General features: G+C 41.9%; 1 protein-coding gene across 1 annotated transcript in view; it reads left to right on the top strand.

Moving 5' to 3' along the window:
• Nucleotides 1-1,572: 1,572 nt before the first annotated feature.
• The window catches only part of LOC120032762 (phosphofurin acidic cluster sorting protein 2-like), a 100,236-nt gene continuing 82,307 nt past the window's right edge, over nucleotides 1,573-19,501 (top strand). The window contains exon 1 of the mRNA XM_038978945.1: nucleotides 1,573-1,802. Coding sequence (XP_038834873.1) covers nucleotides 1,573-1,802 — 230 coding nt within the window. The remainder of the gene's footprint in view (nucleotides 1,803-19,501) is intronic.

A 19,501-nucleotide genomic window follows, 5' to 3' on the forward strand; every position in this document is an offset into this window, starting at 1 on the left:
AGCGCGCACCCCGCAAACTAGCTAGCCATTTCACATCGGTTACACTCATCCCCCTTTTGACCTCCTCCTTTTCCGCAGCAACCAGTGATCCGGGTCACGGCACCAATGTAACAGTATTGCTTCCGAGGCGCACAGTACTACATAGAGCCATGACTACATGGAACTCTCTTCCACATCAGGTAACTGATGTAAGCAGAAGAATCAGATTTAAAAAAAAACAGGTAAAAACTGTGAAGAGACAGAAACACGCATATGCACACAAGCGCTAGCACACGCACTCTGCTCACACGTACATTGTATTATTGTTGTATGGTGGTATTATACATTTTGTATTGCAGATATGTAGTGGTGTAATAATGTTATATGATGTACTGTTTTACATTTTGTTTTATATGTAATATAAGTGCCTTAATGTGTTTGGACATCAGGAAGAGTAGCTGCTGCCTTGGCAGAAGCTAAATGGGGATCTCTAATAAATACACATGCTCATGACAAGTCTTACAATGCATTATAACTACACTAGAATGCTTTACTCCTGTTAATCTCAGATATGAGCAGAAGAGAAGATATGCATGCAATGTCCCTGTACAAGCTAGAATCACATATAAATACAGTAATAGAAGCAGTAAATGTATCTTTGATTGCCACTGGAAGGCACTACATCCCAGTAAACAAGGTGTGGGTGCTCCTTATTGGTTGGGTCCAAGTCAAGCCCTGTCCTAGTCAGTACTCAGTCTGTTCACTAGTCATTAGCACCAATACTGACAGAAATTACAGTTGGAGATCAAACCTGGGTCAAATAGGCCTATATGTGAAGTAATTTAGTTTGCCCAGTACAATGGAATAGTCCCAAAAGTGCAAATACCAACCTAAATTAAACACACACAAAATAAACGATGTAATAAACACATTACAAGCAGAACATCAAATGAAGTGTTACAGAAACATATTTTCTCCAACTCTTAATGGAATGTGCAAGCGACACAGTGGATTTTGATTGTATATAAAAAATAACATTTTAATATGACTTGCCATTTCTTTCTCAGGAATGGATTGTGGGCTAGTAGAGGAGTAGGATTTTATATTAAGGGATATTTCATTGGTTGTTGCAGCAATTTTTATTATGAACCCTGATTATGATGCCTCATGATCCCTGATATATTGTATCATTAGTCTATATATAACGTTTCTTACTATGGTCATAAAATGTCCAATAAATAATTATGTATAGACTAATAATTGTCAACTAGCTATAATCACATTGCGGTTAATTACATTTAACAATGTTATTATAATCCAATAATATTCAGCTCTGATTTTTTATTTACAATCAACCAACGACCCGCCCCTTTGCTGGCACCCCTAGCGTCCAATAGTACCTCGTTTTTGTGTGTGCGTGCTTAATAGCGCCCCGCCCAGATTTGTGTTTGAACGCTTCTGTTTCAGCACTATCTCGATATGCTAGCCTTGAGCTGCCTGCTACACTGACAAGTTTCTGCGATATAGCCGAGAGTGGCTACGCGAGCGAGCATCACAGCCTGATAGCCTGCTGCTACCCCAGGAGAGGCGATGATGGCGGCGGCCGTAGAGAGAGGAGGAGTGCGGGCCGCTTTCCTGAATCCAGGTAGCGGCGGCGGGATCGGTGGACCACCCCCGGCACCTATGCCCACTGCTCCCGGAGCCGCGGTTGGAGCAGGAGGCATGGGTTCGATTTCTGGTGGGTCGGATGGGCCCATGCCCGTGCCTATGAATATTTTTGCAACATGGGAAATCGACCGTTCTTCTCCGAGTTGTGTTCCAAGGTAGGGTAAGCTACTTACATTGCATGTAATCCGTTTTCTTTGCGAGTGGGCGTCTGTAGTAATGTTAACAATTCGGAGTGGTTGTTACAAGACAGCTAGGCTACATTTTGAGAGCTGTTCCATGGTCCGTAGCAGCAACCTCACACACCCATAATTCAATGACATTTGGTTGTTTGTTGTAGGTCACTCGGACTAGACAGTCAATTTCTCTGGATTTATCAAATCAAAGTCTGCCCTCGTAGTCTCCTTTTTTGTTTATTTGAAGAATGTACGCCAACAAAGAACAATATGACGATAAAGCTATCTTAATGCCAAAGAAGGTTAGGCTATACGCATTCTGAACAACCCAAAAAATCTACAATTGCATTGGCTAAATAACTACTTTGTTAATAAGTCTACATTTATTAATGTTTTGCCCCCCATAGAAAGGGGTTGCCTTGCCATAGACCCCTCTTGATTTTCAAAGAGACACTTTCCCGTTATTTGAAGCAGATAACCGTTATTCTACATGGAGCTATTTTCACCGAGTTAAACCGTTTGTTATGAATTCCATCCACCCATAGCCTACATTCCAGAACTGCATGGTAAAACATACTTGATATGTAGCTAGAAAATGTTTGCCAGTCAATGAAACTGCATAGGGTATCTACAGGGAACTGCCAAAATAAAGGAAAGGCTTGAGTAAATGATGGATACAAAGTATATTGAAAGCATGTGCTTCCACACAGGTGTGGTCCCTGAGTTAATTAAGCAATTAACATCCCATCATGCTTAGGGTCATGTATAAAAATACCCATTGCCCATTATGTTGGCTACCATGGCTAGAAGAAGAGATTTCAGTGACTTTGAAAGAGGTGTCTCAAAGGAGCATAGGCAATGTGTGTGTGTGTGTCTGTCACTGGATCTCAACCCAATGGCGAACGTGCGTAAAGCTGGCATAATTCAGATATGACGTAATTATTTCAAATCAAATGTATTTGTCACATACACATGGTTAGCAGGTGTTAATTCAAGTGTAGCGAAATGCTTATGCTTCTAGTTCCGACCATGTAGTAATATCTAACAAGTAATATAACTTAACAATTTCACAACATTTTAGCCGTATCCACTGAGTGTAACAACAGCGGGCGATATGGTTCAATGTGCCAATAAATCAGAACAATCTACTTTTTAGTTTTTTTCAAATTGCCTGCGTCTTGAAGCTAAAGGTGGATCATGTAGGCTATACTTTACTAATGACCATACCAAAAAAGAGCGACAGAGAGCAATGTACAATACGGTAAATTTATCAAAACAAGGAATTTGTTGTAAGTGTACGGGGGCCGCCATCTTTATGCGCCTCCGTTATTGGGAGATTCTGGACTTTTGCCTGAGACAGATTTTTCCACCAACAAAACACAAATTATGGATTTTCACGTGGAAGAATGGTGTCGCATCCCTCCAGTAGAGTTCCAGACACTTGCAGAATCTATGCCAAGGCGCATTGAGCCTGTTCCGGCAGCTGCATGGTGTCCCAATACCATATTAAAGGCCCAGCGCAGTCAAAAACATGATTTGGCTGTGTTTTATATATTTTTCCACCCTTTTAGTGTAAGAGTTGTTTGAAAAGACTACCTGACATTTAAGCCTGTTTTGGTGGGATGGATGGCTTTCCCTATAATAAAATAAAATTGTATTTGTCACATGCGCCGAATACAACAGGTGAAATGCTTACTTTACAAGCCCTTAACTGACAATGCAGTTAAGAAAAATACATTTAAAAAAAATAAAAGTACCAAGAGCAGCAGTAAAATAACAATAGCGAGGCTATATATAGGGGGTACCGGTACAGAGTCAATGTGCGGGGCCACCGGTTAGTCAACGTAATTGAGGTAATATGTACACTACCGTTCAAAAGTTTGGGGTCACTTAGAAATGTCGATGTTTTTGAAAGAAAAGCACATTGTTTTCCATTAAAACATCACATTGATCAGAAATACAGTGTAGACATGGTTAATGTTGTAAATGACTATTGTAGCTGGAAACAGCTGATTTTTAATGGAATATCTACATAGGTGTACAGAGGCCCATTTATCAGCAACCATCACTCCTGTGTTCCAATGGCACATTGTGTTAGCTAATCCAAGTTGATCATTTTAAAAGGCTAATTGATCATTATAAAACCCATTTGCAATTATGTTATCACAGCTGAAAACTGTTGTCCTGGTTAAAGAAGCTATAAAACTGTCCTATAGACTAGTTGAGTATCTGGAGCATCAGCATTTGTGGATTTGATTACAGGCGCTCAAAATGGCCAGAAACAAAGAACATTCTTCTGAAACTCGTCAGTCTATTCTTGTTCTGAGGAATGAAGGCTATTCTATTGGAGAAATGGCCAAGAAACTGAAGATCTCGTAAAACGCTGTGTACTACTCCCTTCACAGAACAGCGCGAACTGGCTCTACCAGAATAGAAAGAGGAGTGGAAGGCCCCGGTGCACAACTGAGCAAGAGGACAAGTACATTAGATTGCCTAGTTTGAGAAACAGATGCCTCACAAGTCCTCAACTGGCAGCTTCATTAAATAGTACCCGCAGAACACCAGTCTCAACTCCAACAGCGAAGAGGCGACTCCGGGATGCCTGGCAGAGTTCTTTTGTCCAATGTCTGTGTTCTTTTGCCCATCTTAATATTTTCTTTTTATTGTCCGGTCTGAGATATGGCCTTTTCTTTGCAACTATGCCTATAAGGCCAGTAATCCGGAGTCACCTCTTCACTGTTGACGTTGAGACTGGTGTTTTGCGGGTACTATTTAATGAAGCTGCAAGACTCAGACAGGGAGAGGTCGAAAATGTCAGTGAAGACACTTGCCAGTTGGTCAGCGCATTCTCAGAGTACACGTCCTGGTAATCCGTCTGGCCCTTGTGAATGTTGACCAATTTAAAGGTCTTGCTACGGAGAGCGTGATCACGCAGTCGTCCGGAACAGCTGATGCTCTCATGCATGTTTCAGTGTTACTTGCCTTGAAGAGAGCATAGAAGTAATTTAGCTCGTCCAGTAGGCTTGTGTCACTGGGCTGCTCTCGGCTGGGCTTCCCTCTGTAGTCTGTAATGGTTTGCAAGCCCTGCCTCATTCGACGAGCGTCGAAGCTGGTGTAGTACGATTCGATCTTAGTCCTGTATTGATGCTTTGCCTGTTTGATGGTTCGTCGGAGGGCATAGGGGTATTTCTTATAAGCTTCCGGTTTAGAGTCCCGCTCCTTGAAAGCGGCAGCTCTACCCTTTAGCTCAGTGTGGATAGCTTCTGGTTGGGGTATGTACATACAGTCACTGTAGGGATAACGTCATCGATGCACTCATTGATGTTTTCATTATGTCCATTCTGTTGCAAAACGTTTCTTAAACTTAAGAAACTGGGAGGGACCTACCTGAATTTGGCCAATGGAAACTCCAGTTTCTCTCGTCGCCATCTTGGAGGGTGGTCCAAATGATTAGCCAAGCAAGGGAACCCCTCAGCCCACGTTTTTAGTCAGCTTTACGAGTGTACAATTATGTTCACTCCGGGGCCTGAAACTCCCCATAATTACATTTGCGACGATTGTACATCCGCTAAGAAACGTCAGCGAAAACTTAAAAACAACATCAATTGAGAAGTCAACATACAAGTGTAAGTAAAAACGGATGCAAATAAGTTAGAAATTTTAAGTCAGAAGTTCCAGCTAGGCAGGCTAACGTCAGTTAGCTAATTAATTTGCTAGCTATCTTACAGTAGGCGTATATTAATAATTATATATTTAATAGAAGTGGACATGCAATCATAATTGACTGTTGCGCATATAAAGCACCCACAAGCTACCGGTGGCTGAAAACACAATCATCGCGGGATCAACGAGTGACGAATTTCCGGCCAAGGGTGGTCCAGTAAGAAATCATTCCTTCCTCCCTCGCCCTGCAAGTGTATACTCGTCAGACGTCATGATATGTCATCAGAAGTGTCCACTTAATTTGAGGGCTGAGGGGATAGGGTGTGTCTTTTAAGTGTTTGGACCGCAGACAGAGTTCCAAATCTCTCTGCTGTTAACAGCTAATTTTCAGTTTTCCCCTCAGACCGCTCCCAGACAGTCCTAGCATAATTCTTGCTTGAGAAATGGGTCTTTGCTAAGATGCTATTTTTGTTTATTTTTGACAATTTTTAATTGATAAGACATCAAGGTACTTCATTGTTACCCAGAAATGACTTGATATTGAGATAAAAATGGTTGCATTGGACCTTTAATACACTTTATGTTGGTGTTTCCTTTATTTTGGCAGTTACCTGTATACAGTATGCCAGCCTAATCTAATTGCTCTAATAACCCAGAAATCACGGGTTCAATGATGACAGTAGAATATGCTAATGATTACCTCCAATGTCTCTCTTCTTGTATTTATAGGCTACTTAGCATTGTTTTTCAGTCCAACCCACTTACAGTAAGTAGGCTTAGGCCTATTCACTCAATATTTGACAACACTTTACTTGAACTGTATATCATAAGTGTCACAATGGTGTCATAAACATGTCATAACATTCTTATATCACCGAATGTCAAGTAATATTGTACAGAACACACATACAGTAGGTCTAACCACTGTCATAACTCTCTATATGCTTCATTGCCACATTTTGCGATTAGAAACTGAAAATTATTTATGCTCTGCAGGCTAAGTGAAGACAATTTCAATATCCCTAACCTTTGAACACATTGTGCCTGTCTTTGCTCTTAGCCATATGTATATTGTATGAGGTAACAGGCTTGCCAGGTTTTACCTGTTGATAATTGGCACGCTTTCTGTCATTACAGCAGTGACTGAGTTTTAGAAATACTTCATGCTTCATACATAAATACATTCTCATAGATTTGATGTCCTTTTTCTCGATGTTCTTTATCATCTTTTTCAATCTATCCCCTTTAACTTGAAATCGTGAAATGCAAGCCCCATGTAACACACACAAATTCTTCATGTTTATTTAATAAAAAAAAAAAAATCTTTACTTTGGCAGAGCAGAGTTGAAAGTTATTTAAAAAATGTATATATCATAACATCGTATCATATTAGCTTTGTCTTGCGGGATCCCTCAGTGACAGATGTTCTCGTACTCGCCTAACACATGTACACATACATTTTCAGTGGCTAAGCCGGAAAGTTCCCCGCAGACAGTGAAAAGGAAAGGAAATAATTGTGTTTATGGAAATATTTTTTTTTCTTCTCCAGTGTCCTTCAACACACTCCAATATCCACACTGCCATTTTTCTCATTTTCAGAATTCATTCTATAACACCTTACAGGCTTGTGGGTACATTTTTCGTACAGTCGCGACTCGCTACCCACTCCACAGTAATACACAGTAGCCTACGCCTAAACCAAGGTGCATGAAATGAAAGACAAATGGGATCTAGCAAAGATATTCAGCTGGAGGGGCAAAAAATTAACGGAGTGTGAAAATGGATGGATTTTAATTGAAATTGAAATTCTAATATAGGCTATTGTCCATTAAGATTGTCTGAGCATTTTTTCTAGATCCAATTTTTCTTTATTTTATGTTTTTTAGAGATACATTTTTCAAGTTACCTGCATATAAAAAATGGTTAGTGCTTATCTACCTGACAGAATCATTAGCATTTTCACATACTTAATTAAAGAGTAGGCCTAAGTAGGGATGTGACAAATTAATTTAAAAAATATAATGTTTAAACTGTACTTTTTTAAAATTGATTCCTGTTAAAGAGAAATTCCACCTAAATTCACAATGCAGCTGTGCTGCTGCCAGCAAAGATTTGGATCTCACGGTGTGTCCCTTTTAAGATGGTTAAGCATTGCACCTGTACTGTACCTCAATTCCACCTCGCAAAGTTTGCATTTCCTTCTCATGTAACTTCTCAAAGTATTTACATACAGGACTTCCCTGCTGTCGCTTGCTTTTCTCTGCCATTTTCCAAAGTTAACGACAATGACGTAGTGGTGGAGAGTCGACTCCAAAATAATTGATTCCTTGACTCCTTGAACGTCAACTTCCTGTGCCAACTGTCATTTATGAGTGTCAAGATGCCTAAGATTCAGTATTTTTTAGAACGGATGAGACTGATTACATTTACATTTACATTTAAGTCATTTAGCAGACGCTCTTATCCAGAGCGACTTACAAATTGGTGCATTCACCTTATGATATCCAGTGGAACAACCACTTTACAATAGTGCATCTAAATCTTTTAAGGGGGGGGGGGTTAGAAGGATTACTTTATCCTATCCTAGGTATTCCTTAAAGAGATTAGTTGTTGTACTTCCGAGAACACAACCACTTGCATTTTTCATAGCGAGGGACAGAGAGAAAGGGGAGTGGCACAGTATAGGCAGGTCGGCCACCAGTCAGAACCATGCAATAGGCCTATCTATCAGCAATCAAATGCTGTATCTCGCAATGGAAAGCTGTATCTTGCCATTTCTTGGCTTACAATGTCTAGCAACTTCAGTAAAGCAGGGCCTATTATCAAATGAATAGGCTAGGATATTCTACACGCAACAGACCGAAGACTGAACACACACTCGCATCGTTAGTGAAGACCGAGAGGAAGAGGCGAAGCAAGAGGTCTGTCTCACTCAAATCTGTCCAAAATTAACCCAATGCGTTTCTATCGGCTTATTTTGGAACTAAGCTTGTCACCTGCCTTCCCGCCTTTGGGACAATGACTCCCATTGTTAGGGCGGAGACATGAGCATCTTATTATTAAATACAGATCTCTGGTGAAGAACAAGAGCAGGCAAACCAGCGTGAAGGAGAGAGGAGGGGGCAGGCAGAAAGAATGTCTTGGTAATCTATTTCTCGCTATATCTTGTCTTGCAGGCCTAGCAAATTGTTTGCTTTTAGCTTTCTGGGTTTATTTAAACTACCTTATACTATTTTAACCTTTACAGGCTGAAATCTAGTTAGACTTTAACATGGAAAATAATGTTTTTTTCATAACTGTACTGTGATTGTAATTTTGTTAGGGGAAAAAACAAACAAAATAAATTGGGTTATGGATTTTCTTAATGTAAAGGATACCAACTTTGTTTAAACGTTCACACTCCTAGGCCGAAGCACTGTTTTTTTCACCGCCATCTTTGTTGTTGTTGTTGTTACTTTTGCTTGCCAAGGTGGACAGGTCATTTGAAGCGTGTCTTATACAGTTGAAGTCGGAAGTTTACATACACCTTAGCCAAATACATTTAAACTCAGTTTTTTCACAATACCTGACATTTAATCCTGGTAAAAATTCCCTGTCTTAGGTCAGTTAGGATCACCACTTTATTTTAAGATTGTGAAATGTCAGAATAATAGTAGAGTGATTTATTTCAGCTTTTATTTCTTTCATCACCGTCCCAGTGGGTCAGAAGTTTACATACACTCAATTAGTATTTGGTAGCATTGCCTTTAAATTGTTTAACTTGGGCCAAACGTTTCGGGTAGCCTTCCACAACCTTCCCACAATAAGTTGGGTGAATTTTGGCCCATTCCTCCTGACAGAGCTGGTGTAACTGAGTCAGGTTTGTAGGTCTCCTTGCTCGCCCACGCTTTTTCAGTTCTGCCCACAAATTTTCCATAGGATTGAGGTCAGGGTTTTGTGATGGCCACTCAATACCTTGCCTTTGTTGTCCTTAAGCCATTTTGCCACAACTTTGGAAGTATGCTTGGGATCATTGTCCATTTGGAAGAGCCATTTGCGACCAAGCTTTAACTTCCTGACTGATGTCTTGGGATGTTGCTTCAATATATCCACATAATTTTGCTCATGATGCCATCTATTTTATGGAGTGCATTATTCCCTCCTGTAGCAAAGCACCCCCACAACATGCCATCCCCGTGCTTCACGGTTGGGATGGTGTTCTATGGCTTGCAAGCCTCCCCCCTTTTCCTCCAAACATAACGATGGTCATTATGGCCAAACAGTTCTATTTTTGTTTCATCAGACCAGAGGACATTTCTCCAAAAAGTATGAGCTTTGTCCCCATGTGCAGTTGCAAACCGTAGTCTGTTTTTTTTATGGCGGTTTTGGAGCAGTGTCTTTCTTCTTCCTTGCTGAGTGGCCTTTCAGGTTATGCCGGTATAGGACTCGTTTTACTGTGGATATAGATACTTTTGTACCTGTTTCCTCCAGCATCTTCACAAGGTCCTTTGCTGCTGTTCTGGGATTGATTTGCTCTTTTCGCACCACAGTACGTTCATTTCTAGGAGACAGAACGCGTCTCCTTTCTGAGCGGTATGACGCCTGCGTGGTCCCATGGTGTTTATACTTGCGTACTATTGTTTGTACAGATGAACGTGGTACCTTCAGGCATTTGGAAATTACTCCCAAGGATGAACCAGACTTGTGGAGGTCTACATTTTTTTTCTGAGGTCTTGGCTGATTTCTTTTGATTTTCCCATGATGTCAAGCAAAGAGGCACTGAGTTTGAAGGTAGGCCTTGAAATACATCCACTGGTACACCTCCAATTGACTCAATTAGCATATCAGAAGCTTCTAAAGCCATGACATCATTTTCTGGAATTTTCCAAGCTGTTTAAAGGAACAGTCAACTTAGTGTATGTAAACTTCTGACCCACTGGAATTGTGATACAGTGAAATAATCTGTGTAAACAATTGTTGGATAAATGACTTGTGTCATGCACAAAGTAGATGTCCTAACCGACTTGCCAAGACTATAGTTTGTTAACTTCTTATGGCTGCAAGGCAAAGTGTTGAGTAGCCAGTGAAATCGTGCCCATTTCAAACGGCCTCCTACTCAAATCTTGCTCGTACAATATGAATATTATTATTCTTTTTGGATAGAAAACACTTTCTAGTTTCTAAAACAGTTGGAATTATTTCTCTGAGTGAAACAGAAGTCCTTCTGCAGCACTTTTCCTGACCAGGAAGTGAAATGTCAGAAATCGATGCTCTTTTCAACTTGATGCCTATACATGGTCTTGACACTTAGGAGTCTGCTGACACTCTATACGCCTTCCTATTGGTGTAAAGAGGATGTCAGAGAAGAAATTTTTGTGCTCATCTTGTTCTGTGGTGGAAAAAAAACTATTTCTTTGACGTGACCGTCCACTTCCGGTACTCTGAAGGAAGTGGGATTGACTTCTGTTTTGCCTTCGTAACGAACGGCTAACATCTCCGGCTCGAATTTTTTTTGATACATGTGACCATATCATCGTAATGTATGTTTTTTCAATATAGTTTAATCAGATTATTGAAACTTTATTCGGGAGTTTTGCCGTGTTCCGTCCTCTGACTGTGTTTACGTTGGAGAAATTTATGCCACTCGGCTCGTGCCAATGTTAATTGAAGAGGGAAATTTGCCATTCTGAATCGAAACAACGACTCATCTGGACAGACACCTTCTTCAACATTCTGATGAAAGATCAGCAAAAGTAAGACCCATTTTATGATGTTATTTCATATATCTGTCGTGCATTTGAACTGGCCGTGGGCGCCCAATTGTGTCTGTCTATTGTAGCTACGCTAATATAGCGATACATTTTGTTTTCGCTGTAAAACATTTAATAAATCGGAAATATTGTTTGGAATCACAAGATGCCTGTCTTTCAATTGCTGCAGACTATGTATTTTTCAGAAATGTTTTATGATGAGTAATTAGCTATTTGACGTTGGTGTCTGTAAATATTATGGCTGCTTTCGGTGCAATTTCGGATTGTAGCTGAAATGTAAACTATGGTTTATACATGAAATATGCAAATTTTTCGAACAAAACATATGCTATACAATAAATATGTTATCAGACTGTCATCTGATGAATTTGTTTCTTGGTTAGTGGCTATTTATATCTTTATTTGGTCGAATTTGTGATAGCACCTGATGGAGTAAGAAACTGATGGAGTTAGAAAAGTGGTGTCTTTTGCTAACGTGGTTAGCTAATAGATTTACATATTTTGTCTTCCCTGTAAAACATTTTAAAAATCGGACATGTTGGCTTGATTCACAAGATGTGCACCTTTCATCTGGTGTCTTGGACTTGTTAATGTGTGAAAGTTAAATATTTAAAAAAAAAATAGATTTTGAATTTCGCGCCCTGCACTTTGAGCTGGATGTTGTCATAAGTGTACCGGTGTCGGGCTGCCCCCGTAAAAGGTTAACAAGAAATTTGTGGAGTGGTTGAAAAACGAGTTTTAATGACCAACCTAAGTGTATGTAAACTTCCGACTTCAATTGTATGTCTCGTTCGCATTGTCCTTGAGCAACATGTCATATTTTATAAACTTCTACGGGCAGTAATTTCGTTATTTGTTCAAAACAATAGTTTTTTCAACAACGATTTTACTCCCCAACACCTCAGACAACACGTGTTAAAACATTTTGGCAATGCCTATTATTACCTCAATGTGTGAATGTAGCGGATAGCTGCGTTAGCATCCCACAAGGACGTCACCGAACCTGAGATCTACATGCCTGGTGTGACAAGCTAGCTTCTTGGTTTTTGTTCCAGAAGTTTGCATGGTTTGTTTGTCTATTGTGCCAATTTGAATGTAAGAATCATTTGGTGGCAGACATGGACTCTGTTACATTCACATACGTTTCTAACAAACCAGTAGCTGCTTTTGCAACTTCATAATTTCATTATCATCTATTTCTTTAGTTGGCCCCCATTTATAGCTGAGGTAGATGGGCGGTGGAGTTCTCGCAAAACTACCTTCCTTCAAATTGCACGCAAAGACATAACAATGGTATCCATGAGTTCATCTGACTCTGGGTGTGTATAAAAATGACAAAATTGCCAAAATAACCCACTATTCCTTTAATGAATACGGTACCCAGCACCATTTTTGCACCTGTGCACATTCACAGCGGGAGCCAGCCTGGTGACCCAGGGGAGATCCCTCATTGCTGGCCCAGATGTGTCCTCTATCTCTGGGTAACGAGAGCGGGGATGTTGGCTTCCTGAGCCAAGGCTATGGAGCTCTCCTTAGGGATTGAACAGTGGCTGAGAATGCAGAGAGAGAGTTACATTTGAGAGTGGTTACATTTCTCCAGCTCCATCCCTCAGCTCTTTATCCAAAAAGTGGTAGGGGGCTACCTGTTGTTGTTTGAATCCCAGATTTCCCTTTTAATCAAAATCAAATCAAATGTTATTGGTCCCATACACATAGTTCTAGTTCCGACAGTGCAGCAATATCTAACAAGTAATCTAACAATTCCACAACAACTACCTAATACACAAATCTAAGTAAAGGAATGGAACAAGAGTATACACACATAAATATATGGATGACCAATGACAGAGCGGCGTAGGCAAGATGTGAGATGAGATGAGTAATGCAAGATATGTAAACATTATTAAAGTGACTAGTGATCCATTTATTAAAGTGGCCAGTGATTTCAAGTCTGTATATGAAAAAACCTACACTCGATCCCTCTGATGTCAATAACTACAGACCAGTATCCCTTCTTTCTTTTCTCTCCAAAACTCTTGAACGTGCCGTCCTTGGCCAGCTCTCCTGCTATCTCTCTCAGAATGACCTTCTTGATCCAAATCAGTCAGGTTTCAAGACTAGTCATTCAACTGAGACTGCTCTTCTCTGTGTCACGGAGGCGCTCCGCACTGCTAAAGCTAACTCTCTCTCCTCTGCTCTCATCCTTCTAGACCTATCGGTTGCCTTTGATACTGTGAACCATCAGATCCTCCTCTCCACCCTCTCCGAGCTGGGCATCTCCGGCAAGGTCCACGCTTGGATTGCGTCCTACCTGACAGGTCGCTCCTACCAGGTGGCGTGGCGAGAATCTGTCTCCGCACCACGTGCTCTCACCACTGGTGTCCCCCAGGGCTCTGTTCTAGGCCCTCTCCTATTCTCGCTATACACCAAGTCACTTGGCTCTGTCATATCCTCACATGGTCTCTCCTATCATTGCTATGCAGACGACACACAATTAATCTTCTCCTTTCCCCCCTCTGATAACCAGGTGGTGAATCGCATCTCTGCATGTCTGGCAGACATATCAGTGTGGATGACGGATCACCACCTCAAGCTGAACCTCGGCAAGACGGAGCTGCTCTTCCTCCCGGGGAAGGACTGCCCGTTCCATGATCTCGCCATCACGGTTGACAACTCCATTGTGTCCTCCTCCCAGAGTGCTAAGAACCTTGGCGTGATCCTGGACAACACCCTGTCGTTCTCAACTAACATCAAGGCGGTGACCCGTTCCTGTAGGTTCATGCTCTACAACATTCGCAGAGTACGACCCTGCCTCACGCAGGAAGCGGCGCAGGTCCTAATCCAGGCACTTGTCATCTCCCGTCTGGATTACTGCAACTCGCTGTTGGCTGGGCTCCCTGCCTGTGCCATTAAACCCCTACAACTCATCCAGAACGCCGCAGCCCGTCTGGTGTTCAACTTTCCCAAGTTCTCTCACGTCACCCCGCTCCTCCGCTCTCTCCACTGGCTTCCAGTTGAAGCTCGCATCCGCTACAAGACCATGGTGCTTGCCTACGGAGCTGTGAGGGGAACGGCACCTCCGTACCTTCAGGCTCTGATCAGGCCCTACACCCAAACAAGGACACTGCGTTCATCCACCTCTGGCCTGCTCGCCTCCCTACCTCTGAGGAAGTACAGTTCCCGCTCAGCTCAGTCAAAACTGTTCGCTGCTCTGGCACCCCAATGGTGGAACAAACTCCCTCACGACGCCAGGTCAGCGGAGTCAATCACCACCTTCCGGAGACACCTGAAACCCCACCTCTTTAAGGAATACCTAGGATAGGATAAAGTAATCCTTCTAACCCCCCCCCCCCCCCCCCCCCCCCCCCCCTTAAAAGAGTTAGATGCACTATTGTAAAGTGGTTGTTCCACTGGATATCATAAGGTGAATGCACCAATTTGTAAGTCGCTCTGGATAAGAGCGTCTGCTAAATGACTTAAATGTAAATGTAATGTAAATGTATATAGGCAGTAGTCTCACTGTGTTAGTGATGGCTGTTTAACAGTCTGATGGCCTTGAGATAGAAGCTGTCTCTCGGTCCCAACTATGATGCACCTGTACTGACCTCGCCTTCTGGATGATAGCGGGGTGAACAGGCAGCGGCTCGGGTGGTTGTTGTCCTTGATGATCTTTTTGGCCTTCCTGTGACATCGGGTGTTCTAGGTGTCCTGGAGGGCAGGTAGTTTGCCCCTGGTGATGCGTTGTGCGTTTTTAAAGGAATAGTTCTGTTTACTCAAATTACATTTGGGTGGGCTTTGACAATCTCTTCACACATTAAGATACCTGCAAAAAACATACAGTGGGGAGAACAAGTATTTGATACACTGCCGATCTTGCAGGTTTTCCTACTTACAAAGCATGTAGAGGTCTGTAATTCTTATCATAGGGACACTTCAACTGTGAGATGGAATCTAAAACAAAAATCCAGAAAATCACATTGTATGATTTTTAAGTATTTAATTTGCATCTTATGGCATGACATAACTATTTGATCACCTACCAACCAGTAAGAATTCCGGCTCACAGACCTGTTAGTTTTTCTTTAAGAAGCCCTCCTGTTCTCCACTCATTACCTGTATTAACTGCACCTGTTTGAACTCGTTACCTGTATAAAAGACACCTGTCCACACACTCAATCAAACAGACTCCAACCTCTCCACAATGGCCAAGACCAGAGAGCTGTGTAAGGACATCAGGGATATAATTGTAGACCTGCACAAGGCTGGGATGGGCTACAGGACAATAGGCAAGCAGCTTGGTGAGAAGGCAACAACTGTTGGCGCAATTATTAGAAAATGGAAGAAGTTCAAGATGACGGTCAATCACCCTCGGTCTGGGGCTCCATGCAAGATCTCACCTCGTGGGGCATCAATGATAATGAGGAAGGTGAGGGATCAGCCCAGAACTACACGGCAGGACCTGGTCAATGACCTGAAGAGAGCTGGGACCACAGTTTCAAAGAAAACCATTAGTAACACACTACGCCGTCATGGATTAAAATCATGCAACGCACGCAAGGTCCCCCTGCTCAAGCCAGCGCATGTCCAGGCCCGTCTGAAGTTTGCCAATGACCATCTGGATGATCCAGAGGAGGAATGGGAGAAGGTCATGTGGTCTGATGAGACAAAAATAGAGCTTTTTGGTCTAAACTCCACTTGCTGTGTTTGGAGGAAGAAGAAGGATGAGTACAACCCCAAGAACACCATCCCAACCGTGAAGCATGGCGGTGGAAACATCATTCTTTGGGGATGCTTTTCTGCAAAGGGGACAGGACGACTGCACTGTATTGAGGGGAGGATGGATGGGGCCATGTATCGCGAGATCTTGGCCAACAACCTCCTTCCCTCAGTAAGAGCATTGAAGATGGGTCGTGGCTGGGTCTTCCAGCATGACAACGACCCAAAACACACAGCCAGGGCAACTAAGGAGTGGCTCCGTAAGAAGCATCTCAAGGTCCTGGAGTGGCCTAACCAGTCTCCAGACCTGAACCCAATAGAAAATCTTTGGAGGGAGCTGAAAGTCCGTATTGCCCAGCGACAGCCCCGACACCTGAAGGATCTGGAGAAGGTCTGTATGGAGGAGTGGGCCAAAATCCCTGCTGCAGTGTGTGCAAACCTGGTCAAGAACTACAGGAAACGTATGATCTCTGTAATTGCAAACAAAGGTTTCTGTACCAAATATTAAGTTCTGCTTTTCTGATGTATCAAATACTTATGTCATGCAATAAAATGCAAATTAATTACTTAAAAATCATACAATGTGATTTTCTGGATTTTTGTTTTAGATTCCGTCTCTCACAGTTGAAGATGATGAAAAAAACTATGATAAAAAATTACAGACCTCTACATGCTTTGTAAGTAGGAACACCTGCAAAATCGGCAGTGTATCAAATACTTATTCTCCCCACTGTATGTAGTATACGTATATGAAATAATTTTACTTGTCACATGTGCCAAATGGGTGAATAAATAAATAATAATAATAAATAATACAACAGGTGTAGACCTTACAGTGAAATGCTTACTTACAAGCCCTTAACCAACAATGCAGTTTTAAGAAAAATACCAAAAAATAAATAAATAAAAGTAACAAATAATCAAAGAGCAGCAGTAAAATAACTATAGCGAGGCTATATACAGGGGGTACCGGTACAGAGTAAATGTGCGGGGGCACCGGTTAGTCGAGGTAATATGTACATGTAGGTAGATATGTTAACATTGGTGAATGTAGGCATTGTAGTAGTACATTGTCATTTTTGTGTCAAGTCAAAAAACATAATAGTTGTGGTAGTAACTGACACAGATAATAGCGTGAGTAGGTATATTTTTACTCCATTTTATATGAAGAAGTGGGCATTTTAGTTTGGATCAATCGTGGAATCAATGTAGCCTTTTCTCATATAGAAACTGTTAGTTGTGACCTTCGTGGTGGAGTTTCCCATAGGGACAGATCAAGGATCAGCTTCCCCTCCCCCAATCCTAACATTAACCATTAGTGGGGAAAATGCTAAACTGACCCAAGATCAGCATCTAGGGGCACCTTCACCCAACCCTGTTTCCTCCATCTGTGGGGACTAGTATCTGTACATCCATAAAAGGGCATTCCAGACATTTTGAAAAGGAAGAGCTCAGTGTGTCTTCTGTCACATATCTCAGTCTAATCCGCCCTTTCGTCTCAGGCAAAGGGAACAGAAAGGGTAGCCTATTTAAGATCAGATGGGAGGTCAGGGACCTCCACATGCACTTGCGTGCACATGTGCATCGCACACATACACACGAAGGCTTGGAGATATGGCCTAAAAATCATATCTCATTATCAAAGTTATGGGCAATTCACAAGTCACTGAGCTTTTCAGTAAGGCCATTCTACTGCCAATGTTTGTCTATGGAGATTGCATGGCTGTGTGCTCGATTTTTATACACCTGTCAGCAATGGTTGTGGCTGAAATAGTGAACGGGAAGGTGAACACGGCATAGAAGGAGCAAAGGAGACAAGACCAAAAAGACGGAACTCGCGATTCTCGCGATACAGGCTTTTGAAGCATTGCGCTAAAACATACATTTAAATGAATCAAATTAATTCAATATATCGCCCAGCCCTAATACACACACACATGATATATATTGTAAACAATGTCTCTGATATACCACTCACACACACACCCCAACCCCGGTTTCTCCTCAGAAGGGAGAGATAAGTGATGGCGAACCCACCTAGGAATAGATGGACCCACAGTAATTAAACGTGTGCACTGGAATCAGGTTAGCCAACCAATAGCGCCTCTGTTATTCATGCTGTTTCATTGGTGTTTAATTGGTGCAGGACCCATTATTCCTGATGGAGTGGGCTAGCTGTGTTGAAGAGTGATGGGGTTGACTTGACTGAATGTGCTGTGGGATAGGGAGTGACCTATTTAATATTGGAAATGACAAACACCATATAGGCTAATGTATAGTACGACAACCAGCGATTCTCAAATGCGTCCTATATGGAAAATGGAATGGGTTTCTCAACTAATACAACATCCTAGACCTATATTGTCTAATGTATAGTACGACATCTAGTGATTCTCAATGGCTACCTATGGAAAATGGAATGAGTTTCTAATGGTGGTGAGGTATTAACTGAGTTGAATATGGTACATCCTTTGTAAGGTGCTCATCAAAACCAACATCCCCACTGTTGCATACTTGCTTTTTGGTTAAAGTCAAAAGTTCTACCCATACATTTACCCTACAAACAGCAGGGGTGATCCCAAATGGCACCCTATACCCTATATAGTGAACTACTTTTGAGCAGGGCCTTACTAGGGAATAGGGTGTCATTTGAGTCACCACCCATGAGTTACCCTGCAAGGAGGTCTTTGTAAAGCATTGCCCCAAAACGTGATTGAACTTTGTAGACGATGCCCTTTAGCTTTAATATTTGTATCTTATATTTTAATGCTTCAAACATCAACCTATAGAATCCACTTAGTTCAGTAATGAAGCATGGCACTTTTGTCACCAAAGGAAAAACCTCTTCAATACTTGATCTGCCGCTGAGAGCAAATCCTTGATTAAAGATCCCGTTTTCTTATCCCCTGTCAGTGGATTTGATGTCTTTATTCAGCTGGTCTATCTCTCTCTCTTTATCTCTCTCAACATTTCTGTCATTTAACAGACGCTCCTATTCAGAGCGACTAGTCATAGTAAGTACATTATTCCTCAATAAGGTAGCTATCAGCAAAGTCAGTGCTAGTAGAAAATGAAAAAAAAGTGAAGTCTTTCTCTGTCTCGCTCTGACTCTTTAATATTTTAAAACTACTATGGTAGGCAGACGTCGTTCGGAATTAATTGCAATTGGAAAAGGACAGCTTACGGACCCCGACTGCTCGTTTTTCATACCGTGCTCTCCGAAGGCCTACTACTGGCTTGAAAGCAGATAACCGAACCCCATGGTTTGACTAAATTGCAAGTTTCTGATGTCACTGCCTCAGGCCCCTTTTTAATGTGTGGAATGGATCATGGTCAGAGCATTCGCCCTCCTGTTGCTAACCTGGTTAGCATTCGCCCTCCTGTTGCTAACCTGGTTAGCATTCGCCCTCCTGTTGCTAACCTGGTTAGCATTCGCCCTCCTGTTGCTAACCTGGTTAGCATTCGCCCTCCTGTTGCTAACCTGGTTAGCATTCGCCCTCCTGTTGCTAACCTGGTTAGCATTCGCCCTCCTGTTGCTAACCTGGTTAGCAT

This window comes from Salvelinus namaycush, chromosome 39 (assembly GCF_016432855.1).
Source record: "Salvelinus namaycush isolate Seneca chromosome 39, SaNama_1.0, whole genome shotgun sequence".
NCBI classification, from domain to species: Eukaryota; Metazoa; Chordata; class Actinopteri; order Salmoniformes; family Salmonidae; genus Salvelinus; species Salvelinus namaycush.